A 12,054-nucleotide genomic window follows, 5' to 3' on the forward strand; every position below is an offset into this window, starting at 1 on the left:
ATGGTAAATGAAAAGTGAGGGCAATGCATATAACATGGAAATAATTAGATGAATTAAAAGAGAACAGTAAGACCAACGATGATTTACATGAAATCTTTAGTGGTGGTTACTGGCACTATGAGATTAGATCTATATTTAAATGTGAATCTTAAGGCTATTTTACTCTACCTTCCAGTATTAAGCTGGCTGTGCTTGACACTTGGCCTACAGCATTGCTGGCCACAAAAGTGTAAATTCCTTCATCCTCTGGATAAGCTTCAGCAATTTCCAGTTGGTAGGTGTCTTCGAATTGAGTCATTCTGAAGAACCTAGATGGCTTGATTTGCTTGTCTTTGCTATACCAAGACACTTTTAGATCTGTGTCACAAAAGAAAAGAAAATATTTTCATCACAAAAACGAGTGGATGTTTTTATGTACCTGCAAATATGATATTAATTATACTGGTGATTACCCTTCATATTTATCTTAAAACATTATACTTTTCTTTTGGGTGTGCCACATCTGCTGTCAAATGATTTCATTTTCAATCATGAATATGATTCCAAAAAAATTCAGCTTGTTTCTATATTATTGAGTTGATTCTAATGTTTGAACTTTTAGAATTTTAGTTATCTTCTTTTGAGGCATTTGCATATCATGCAGTGGAAGCAGGGACAAGGTTTTGACATGATCAGTGACCTTGAGAAAAAGGTAGTCCTGAGAAACAGTCATCATGAAGGGTGTGATTTGGCATTGTGGTCGCCTACGAGGATAGTGATGAGGAAACGCTCCACATCTGGTGTGCAGAAAGGTCAATCAAAAAGAGATTCGAGAAGATCAGCATTCCATGAAGTCTAAAATAGACACCCTTCAAGAAAATCTCTATTTCTTCATTACCAGTGAGCAAGTGTCAAAGGGCCTCAGTACAGTGGTATGAGCACAAATAATTGTACATAAAATAATTTTTTAAATTTAAGGAAAGACTCATGGAATCTGGGCATCTTAAATATATTGGAACATTTTTCAAAGTGGCACTTATAATAAATTATGATATAATATAAAAATAGAACTATTTCCACACAAGGATTTGTGCCATCTTAAAATAATAGATAAATAAAATCTAAAATTAAGGATAAAATAGTATAATATTATGTTGGAATAGTTTGGGGTGACATACATTTTAAAAAATATTATCCTTCCATTAAAACAATAACCCTATAAGTCAATAGTGGGTTTAAATTGAGTTAATTGTTTTACTAGCTGAAAAGAAAGCCATCTTGTTTTTCGAGCATAATCACTGTACCATTTCCTTATCTCAGTACCAACCATGGGGATCTTCTAATAGTCCAATTATCTAGCTTTGTTTTTTTTTTTTTTTTTTTTGCATTTTAACTCTAATATTGATCCACAAGGGTTACTTTCTATCTCATTATGGTAGTTGTTTATAAACTACAAGTTCTCCTTCAAAGAAAAATTTTTTCAGTCCCTTATGTAGCAAGGTAAGGTGGAAAGTGCATCCTGACTCTACACTTTACTAGCTTTGTGACCTTAGCTTCGTTTAATCTTTCTGGACAAGTCTTATCATTTGTAAGATCATATGTGTAGTAATTTATGGGCTATTCATTGCACAGCATTGCTGAAAGGGCTTTATTAACCACTGGCACAGGTCAGTCATTAAAGCAAGAAAGTCTGATATTGCAAAAGAGCTTATCAGTGCCTTCAATAATATGCCAAAAGACCACATGTTTTAATAGGTGTCATGACAGGTAACACTATCACGTAGAATTTAACAGTCATCCTAGACTACTTAGAGCGTGTTTCTAAAAATCATCAATGGAAATGTAAGGATGTAGAGTATGGTAAGCGCCCCCTTAACTCCCCTACATGAGATCCTCTGCCAGTTCATGCTGACAGCTCCTTCTTTCTGTGAACTGAAGAAGGCACCAAGACAGGTAAGAATTGCCACTGGGCACAAATTGCCAACTAAAAAATGAATTAAAAGGCAAGTGGACTCGCCGTTTCAGGCGGAGCTGCTCCTATCTGGTCTGGTCACTGGCCTCTCATGGCTTCTGTGAGGTCACCTCATTCCTGTCACACCTCACCCCCAACTCTCTGTTGTGTTTGGTCCCTCAATTTTGTTAATCCTAATCCCAAAATATGTCTCCAATCTACTCCCTTCATCCCTCTGCTGACCACTCTAGATGAGGGTCCCATCAACCGTCTCCAAGCCCATTGTAACAACCTCTGCTTTGGTCCTCTACCTCCAGTCTCACCTCCCTCTTCTGCAATTCCTCCTTCCCACGTCAGAGGAATGAGAGCAAACGTGATCACGTGACCTAAGGTCTTAAACATCTTCCAGTGACTCCTCAATGCAAGCAAGATAAAATTCCAAATCCTAAACAGATTACCAAACCTTTTAGGAGCTGGCCCTGATCTTCTCTTCTTAGCCTTCTCAATCACTCATGACATTATTCTATAACCACAGATAACCACTTGCCATTCCCAACATAGGAAGTGTTCTTTCAAGTTTTTAAGACTTTACTAATGTTGTTCTTTCTCGTTGAGCCATTGGGCTCAACGATTTTACTTATTCTTCAACGCTTAGTTCCATCAGAGAAGATACCTGCAGTTTCACTATCCTACTCATTTTGCTTTTTAAAAGATATAAAATTTATTAAAAATAAGTGTTTTTAAATGATTATTTTATGTTCTAAACCGAAAAAATATTCTGCTTTCATTTTTTATTGATCATTTTCTCCAGTTTAGCTATTGAAAAAATTTTTCATTTCATAGTTATTTCCCTCACCTTGAGGAATGTTAATAGACATTGGATAATCTATATTTACATTTATTATAATAAATTTGTTGTATTCTATAGCAATACGAAATCCTTTTTTTTTTTTTTTGACCTCTTGACACCTTTATTGAGATGATTTGCAGAGCAGGTAGGCTCTGGGGTTTACAGCCAGCAAGCCCATACTGCCAGGCAGGAACCCACTCCCCATGGTGGCATGGCCACAAACACCCCGTGATCCCCGTGCAAAGCCCTTCATGGAGGCGAAGGGACACCTGACTCCTGCCTGTCCATCAGCCATGGCAAGTCAGAGCTGCAGGCCACGTCCCTGTAAAACACCAGGTAGGTACCAGCCAAATGCCTGACACATGCAAGTAACAAATTCTTCTCTGAACCTTGGGGTCAGTGTGAATCAAAGGAGGAACTTCAAAAAACAAACCAATCTCCATAAAGAGATAGAGATAGAGATAGAGATAGAGATAGAGAGAGAGAGAGAGAAAGAAACTCAAGCTGCTTTATATACATGGTTCTGCTTTTCAGCGTTCCTGATGGGAGGACCACAAGTTGACTGAAGCCAACAGCTCTAAGGGGTTGGATGTGGGTATCTTCGATTATCTCCCAGATGGAAGCACTGGGTATGTGGGCCTGTTACAGCACTTACAACCTTATATTTTTGTGCACATGCATTTCCTCACCTAGACATTGGGCTCCTCAAAGGAAAGAGCCAGGTGTTTGCATCCCAGCCCCTGGCATAGTGTCCAGCACATAGCAGGGATTCAATAAATGTTGGTGGAATAAAAAGTGAATCGTTGCTTCCATGTGTGATGGACATCCATCATTGCTAGCTTATTTGTCATTTCCTTAAGCCAGCTGTCACTCTGTAAGCCCTCAAATGATACTGACTCATCATCTGTAGAATAAATAATTTGACTTGTTTCCCTAGTAGCAGGAATAGGTGTGCCCTAGACTACAAGCTGCTTCCATGCCAGTGATCAATGAATGGCATTATTGGTTGTGGATTGGGGTTTTTCTGTGTGAAGTAAATCAAACACCTGATTTACAAGAATGTGAATACCCACGTCCATGCATTCAGACAGGTATATAACCCTAGGCCTGACAAGCTACATCCACTCTCCCATTAATCCTTTGGGCTCAAGCTTGACATTTAGATTGGTGTGTTCTCATAATGAGATGCTAAAAATATGATCATAATGGTTCTGAACATATGAAACAAATAAGATAGCATATATTACCCATATAAACAAAGGCCTTTGTTCAAATTTTCTCATTTTACTGATGATGAAGAAACATAAGTTTCCAAAGACTGATGTAACCAAATAGTTCAGAGCATTGCTCATGAAATCACGAGGAGGATTTGATGTATGTCCATTAGTAAAATTGACGTAAAAATAAAACTGTAATGTAATTACTATATTTTAATGGTATAACTCCAGTTGAAGTTTCATATTAATATAGAATACAAAGTTATTATAATAAATTTAAAATAAATTGTAAATGTAGATTATCCAGTGTCTAGCAACATTCCTTAAGATGGAGGGAAATAACTATGAAAAGAAAATTTTATTTATTTAATAGCTAACCTGTGGAAAATGATGTCGATAAAAAATGAAAGCTGAATATTTTTTCAGTTTAGAACATAATCATTTAAAACACTTATTTTTAATAAATTTTATATTATATAAAATGCAGAATGAATAGGATAGTGAAACTGCAGGTTATCTAAATTGGCTTCAACAATTATCAACTGGTGCCTATTCTTACTTCATCTATTGCCCTCCAATCTCCCCACTTCCTGGATTATTTTGAAGCCAATACCAGACATCATATCATTCTATTTTTGTTAAAAAAATTTTACTTCTCAAACAAAGAACAATATCTATGGGGGATTTTGATGCTGTATCAAAGGTAAAGAGATTTCAATTTTAAAACAAAAACACAAAAAGCCAGCTTTATTAGAAGTTTAAAAATTCTGTAGTGTTCAAATTGCACTTCCACCAGTAGGTGGCACAAGAGACCTACAATAGATAACATTTTCAAGGCTCTAAAAGCACCACCAGGTTGCTCAGGATCATGTTTCATGCTTCAGAATGTACTGAGTCCCTAAACACTTGGGACGGAGGCTTTTGAATACTTTTGTACCCCCCTCCCCCCAATTTGTATTAGAACAGGGCTGCACTTACTTTTGTAAGGCAATATCTAGTCAGAGATGTTGCGTAAATATTTTCAGTGCCAGAGCAAAGAAACTATGTGATTTGAGCTTCTGAAAGGGCATTTTATTTAATGAATTTAATTTCTGCCTTAAAGAAAGATGTTTACAAAGGGGTAAAGAAACCTCTATATTTGTATAAATATTACCACACATAGGGCATTACTGACTTAACGAATTTGTAACGTCCTCTCAAACTTTCAAAGAGATTAGTCACATGTAAAAGCTAGAGACTTCTCTTTCCACCCCACAGAAGTCTTGTAGAGGGCTTCGAATATACTTTTGGAACACCTTATAGGCAAACCTATAATATGCTTTTTAGACTAAAAAGCACTATACAATTTAAGACAACTACTACCATGGATAATTTATATTTATATGGAATATAGTTATATGGAATATAATTATATGAATATTTTATAAGAAAAACTTTCTCTAAAAATTCAAGGGATAAATTATTTGAAGTAATTTTAGTCAATTCAATTTTTAAATGAATTTTTCCTTATTGTATTAAGATTGTGTCAAACCAATCCTTATTTATTGATATTTAGTATTTCCCAAACACTATGTTTTGAAGACACACAGTCTATAGTATTTGTCCCTATACTTGGTAAACCCAATAACTAGACTTTCAACTTTATATAACTCCTCTCTATGGCTATAATAAAAATGAATGTACTGAGCATGAGTCACTTGCCAGGCATGGTACTTAACAAATATTATATCCTTTAATTATGCTCATAAAATCAAACAGGCCCATTTAGTTGCTAGATCATCATCTCTTTATTAGTCCCAGGGGAGGAAATCATTAGATCATAGAAGATCAATTGAATCCTAATTGTTTAGGAAAATGGCTCTTGGCAACGTATTAGCTGGGCTATAAACTAAGGGGATAAATGTAACAAACAAAGCAAGCAAACTTATTAGGAGGGCTATGAGATACACAAGCTTTGAGAATTTCCCTTTGCTGGAGGTATATAAAAGCTAAGAAATTGAGGGTGTGATTTTCATTTGGAATAAAGTTGCTTTTTCTTGTCTCTATCTGAGGTCAGTCGACAATCATTATTAGCTTGAAAAGGCTCTAAATATTTAGCCTCATCTGCCCAAGGTCTGACCCCTGGGGGTGGGGAGAGGGGTGGTGTTTGGGAAATATGTCCCAACTAAAAATCCTAACAGCTAACTCTGATGAGTGATTACTATATGGTGGCACTGTGCTATATGGGATGATTCCATTTTCTAACAATCCTTATAATAGTCTTAAGGGATTGACAAAAGTCATTTAACAATCATTCCATTTGTCCAATCAACAACTCCTTGCTGAATATCTACGGCGTACCAAGTGCTGATCTAGGCAGGAGCCCTCCTTACACTCGTGGAGCCAACATGCTAGAAGTCACTGTTTTGCAGGTGCTTTACTAGGTGCTAAGTCAGAATCCCTGCCCTCTAGAAATGTATATTCTAAGAGTGAATGCAATATTATTCTCATTTTTTTCATGAGGGAAAGAGAGTCAGAGAAGTCATATATTTGTCTAAGGTCACACAGTTAGCAGAGCCAAGATTCAAATCCAGGCTCTCTGACCACAAAGGCCCTACTTTTGATCACTCCAAAAGGAATATACCTTTTCACACAAGTGTGGTCCATAGGTTGACTAATGCTTTGCATATAAACAGACTGTTCTTTCATCATTGTTTAATCAATAGATGATAAATGTGAAACTTTAATCAAAAAGAAAATATTACAGTTTTTGAAGTTTAAAATGTTGAAAAACACTGGTCTAATTCTTAATTAAATAATTCACAGAAGTCTTCTGCTAGATTCCCGTAAGACTTCAAATTAGGCACGAGAGATGTTTGTGATGGAGGAAAAAGTGAGAAATCTCTGCCTCCTGCCCATCATTCTTTGTAAATATTAGCAATGATAACTTTTCCTTGGAAACCTACCTGTTCCAGAGACTCTGCATTGGAAACGGGCTGGCCGCCCCTCAGAAGCGATGGTGTCCTGAAGTGGCGTGAGGATGGCAGGTGGATAAACTGGCATTTCCTGATCGGGAGACACAACTTCTGGAACTAAAGGAAGAGATCACAAGATTTGTCATGATTAAGTCACCTTTACAGATCTCCCGGAACGGAGAATGCAGATTTAATTTATTTCATAGTGGAGTTCTTTCAAAGTTAGGTTGCAATCTAATTTTATGAGCTCCAAATTATATTTTCCAGTGCACTGGAGAGCTGAAAAGCCAGTTCTTAGGTTTTACTGTAAGCTGGGAAGTAGCAAGGCATCTCTACCTTCCACTGAAAGTGAAGCTGAGGTTGTAGCAACTCCATAGTCATTCTTGGCTTCACAGGTATAGACAGCTGCATCCTCTGGGAAGGCCTCAATTAGCAAAAGCGTGTACTCTTGCCCATCATGAAGAAATTTGCACTTGAAGCCAGTGGAAAGCAACCGCTCTTCCTTGTACCAAGAAATTTTGGGCTGTGGTCTGCCAGATATCACTGCACAGAAGCGAGCGGGCTTGCCAGACTGCACAGTGATAGGCTGCAGCTCCTGCAGAACTTGAGGTGGTTCTGGAGCTGGGATAAATGAAAACAAAGAGCAAATAAAGAGTGTAAAAGCAGGGGAGAGCACACACAAAACTCTACATTAATTTGCTGCTGGGTGGTTACGGGCCAAGAAAATAAAATCTTGGAAGTGAGATGTCTTTATTTGCCTTAGAATATTGGAACATTCTTTGTGGCAACAAGAAAGAAAACATTTGGAATTTTGTTTGTAAGTGTAAGGAATACTTTCAGAAAGATTCTTTTGATGTTTTGGCGGGGGTGGGGGTGCTGGCAGTGTTGAGTTTCTCAACATAGCATAGTTACCCTGGTTCCCAGCTGAGGTGGGGTGGGATGGTTAGGATTCTAAAAAAATTTGGAATAACTTCTACTTACTACCTATCTTTTTTTTAAAAAGCCATTTAGGCAAATTATGTGCCTCATTTCATTCAGATGTTTTTGTTTTGCAAGTATTTGTGTATATGTCAGTCACTTTGTTGTACATAGGTGCTAGAAAAGTATCATCAGGAAATACTGAGTGAAAAAAATGAATATTATTTTAGTTCTAGTTATAGGCAATTAGGTAGACTTTAAAAATTCCACTTTCCTGTTATGTTAATTAAAACATTTTCTTAGTGTTATGATGAGTGAGGGGACTTGGGTGGTTCATGGAATCCAGAAATGGGGAACAGAAGCCTCCTAAGGAGGCTGGTTTCTGACACTTCCAGAGAAGACCTTTACTTCTCTGTGCCTCAGTTTCTCCACCACTAATTGAGAGATGGTATTAATAACTACGTACCACGAGCAGTGGATCTTCCAGGGACACAGGCAATGTTGGCAAGGTTGTTCACATTTATAGACCTCGATATCTGCCTCCCCCACCCCCCGTGCTCCTGCATCTACCTCAAAGGAATTTGCTCAGACAGATATAGCCCCAAATGAGGATGGGGTTAGTGTTCCATTTTCTCTAGGCATCTAGGCTAGCCTCAGATCCAGGCCAGCCTCAAATTCAGTTTCTAATGAAGAAAGTAGACAGTTTAATAGAACTTCCCAGAGGAGGTTATGAAGCTCCTTGGAAGTGCTTAGTAATGTGCAATTCCCCTTGCAGAGTCAAAGCCCCTGGTTTTAGAGCCTGGAACAGACAAGACCTGGGTCCACATTTCCAGGTACTCTATACCAGAGGCTGTAAATGCTCCAATTGCTTAGTGGTGCTAGTAGTACTTAAGCACTGAGAATCGAGGGCAGAGAACTAGAAAAGTTTAATACTATATCTTGAAAACCATTTGGGGAATTTCTGGAAATGATGTCTCAACATCTGCTTTTCCATAGGTTATCATGTAAAAATAAATGTAGTTGCAACCATGTGAGTACGATAGGTTCTTTAGAAACTGCACAGAAACTACCAGAACTCTAGTGACTTAAAGGGGAGGATTATTCCAGATAAATCTACAAATAACATGTTAAAATCTCTACATACCATTGACATAGAGAGTAACAGAACTCCGATTCCTTCCTGCCACAAAAGTGTATTCACCAGCATCACTATGTCTGGTCTCAGAGATAAACATCCGGTGGATTCTTCTCTCCACCACGTACTGGTGCCGTTCTTGAATTTGGAAATTGATCTCAATGCCATCCTTATACCAGTGTGCATCAACATCATCTTCATTGACCTCAAACTCAACGACGGCACGCTGTTTCTCAATAACCTGTTGACGGAGGTGCATAAAAAGGAAAACTGAAGTCCTGTCTTCCTTTCAGTTAACCTGTTTCTAAAACTCTTCATTTGAAGAGCATGCAAAGCCTATATGTCATGTATTAAGGTGGCTGATTACAGCATATTTTAATTTTTACTGCCTAGGCTTAGACAAATGGTACCCATACTTCTTTCGTAGAGAATCATGTTTACATGTGCCCTGAGGAGGAAGGCTGCCTCAAAGAGACAATCATTTAATCTGTATATGTTTGTTTCTTATTTAATAATAACAGAAATAAAGATACTTTACCTCTGTGGGCTTTGTAAAGTTTAAAAGCCCTTTTAAGCTACTATTTGCTTTGATTTCATATGCCTTGAACAATAACCTTGTGGGCTAAGAAAGTATTATTATCCTCATTTTTAAAGTATAAAAATGAGGTTCAATTGGAAAACAAAGTGTAGAAGACATATCTGGGTTGTTTGAGTCCACACCCAAGGCTTTTTCACTATGTCATATAGCCTATTACCCATAAACCCAGCTCTTTTTGGATGAGCGGAATGATAAAGTTGGACTTTATCCAACTGTAGTAAAGATACTACAAGAAAAGAAAATTACAGACCAATTTCTCGAATGAATATAGATGTAAAAATCCTCAACAAAACACTTGCACATCAAATCCAACACCACATTAAAAGAATTATACACCATCAGCAAGTGGATTTTATCCCAGGTATGCAAGGATAGTTCAACACAAGATCAATTAATGTAATACACCACATTAACAAATAGAAGGGAAAAACCATGTGATCATCTCAACTGATGCAGAAAATGCTTTTGATAAAATCCAGCATCTTTTCTTGATAAAAACACTTTGAAAAATAGGAATAGAAGGAAACTTCCTCAACATGATAAAGGGAATATAAGAAAAACCCACAGCTAACACCCCATCAATGGGGAAAGGCTGAAAATTTCCCTCTAAGATCTGAACAAGACAGGATGCCACTGTCACCACCATTATTAAACATTGTGCTAGAAGTTCTAGCCAGAGCAGTTAGGAAAGAAAAAGAAATAAAAGGCATCTATATTGGAAAGGAAGAAGTAAAACTTTCCCTATTTGCAGATAGCATGATCCCCTATACAGAAAGTCCCCAAAAATCTACAGCAAACCTACTAGAGCTAATAAACGAGTTCAGCAAAGTGGCAGGATACAAGATCAACATGCAAAAATGAGTAGTGTTTCTATACACTAGTAATGAACAAAGAGGAAATCAAGAAAAAAATTCCATTTTCAATAGCATCTAAAAGAATCAAATTTCTAGGAACAAATTGCACCACGGATGTAAAGGACCTGTACACAGAAAACTACAAAACATTGCTAAAAGAAGTCAAAGAATACCTAAATAAATGAAAGTACATTCCATATTCATGGACTGGAAGACTAAATATTGTTAAGACATCAATTCTACCCAAATTGACTTATAGATTCAATGCAATCCCCATAAAAATTCCAACAGTCTAGTTTGCAGAAAGAGAAATGCAAATCATCAAGTTTATTTGGAAGGATAAGGAGCCTCAAATAGCCAAAAACATCTTATAAATGAAGAATGTCCTGACTGTAAAGCATATTACAAAGCTACAGTGCTCAAAATGGCATGGTTCTCACATAAAGAAAGATATATTGACCAATGGAATTAAATTGAGAGTTCAGAAAACAGATCTTCACATCTATGGTCAATTGATTCTTGACAAGGCTGCTCTGGGACACAGCAGTCTCTTCAACAAATGGTGCTGGGAGAACTGCATATTCATATCCTAAAGAATGAAAGATTCCTATCTCATAATATATTCAGAAATTAACTCAAAATGGATCAAAGACCTACATATAAGAGACAAGACCATGAAACTCCTAGAAGAAAATGTAGGGAAGCATCTTTAAGATCTTGTGGCAGACAATGGTTCCTTAAGACTTTACATCTAAAACACAAGCAACAAAAGAAAAAGATAGATGAATGGGACTCCTTGAAATTAAAATCTTTTGTGCTTCAAAGGACTTTGTCAAGAAAGTGTAAAGGCAGCCTACTCAATGGGAGAAAATATTTGGAAACCACATATCTGATAAGGGTTTAATATCCAGAATATATAAAGAAAGCCTATAACTCAACAATAAAAAGACAAAGAACCCAATTAAAAATGAACAAAATACTTGAATAGACTCACTCCAAAGAGGAAATACAAATGTCTAAAAAGCACATGAAAAGATGCTCAACATCCCTAGAGATTTAGGGAAATGCAAATCAAAAGCACAATGAGGTATCATTTCACACCTACTAGAATGACCACTATTAAAAAAACAGAAAACAACAAGTGTTAGACAAGATGTGGAGAAGTAGGAACATGCATTCACTGGCGGTGGGAATGTAGAATGGTGCTGCTGCTGCTGTGGAAGACAGTTTGGTGACTCCTCAGGATGCTAAGTATAGAATTGCCATGTGATTTGGATAGACTACTAGGTGTCTATCCAGAAAAACTGAAAGCAGGGACATGAACAGACATTTGCACACCAATATTCATAGTGGCATTATTCACAATTGCCAAAAGATGGATGAAACCCAAGTGTCCATCAATGTATGGTTAAACAAAATGTGGACTATATGTATGATGGAACATTATTCAGCTGTAAGAAGGAATGAAGTCCTCACACATGTGACAACATGGATGAACCTTGAGGACATTATGTTGAGTGAAATAGGCCAGATACAAAAAGATAAATGTTGTATGATCTCACTAATATGAACTAATTAAAATAAGCAAACTCATAGAG

General features: G+C 37.0%; 1 protein-coding gene across 1 annotated transcript in view; it reads right to left on the bottom strand.

Moving 5' to 3' along the window:
* TTN (titin) overlaps positions 1-12,054 on the bottom strand; it is a 272,725-nt gene that overhangs the window by 224,287 nt on the left and 36,384 nt on the right. The window contains 4 exon segments of the mRNA XM_037850412.1: positions 169-357; positions 6,943-7,068; positions 7,288-7,572; positions 9,014-9,245. Coding sequence (XP_037706340.1) covers positions 169-357; positions 6,943-7,068; positions 7,288-7,572; positions 9,014-9,245 — 832 coding nt within the window.

The sequence above is a fragment of the Choloepus didactylus genome, chromosome 9 (genome assembly GCF_015220235.1).
Source record: "Choloepus didactylus isolate mChoDid1 chromosome 9, mChoDid1.pri, whole genome shotgun sequence".
Lineage (NCBI taxonomy): Eukaryota > Metazoa > Chordata > Mammalia > Pilosa > Megalonychidae > Choloepus > Choloepus didactylus.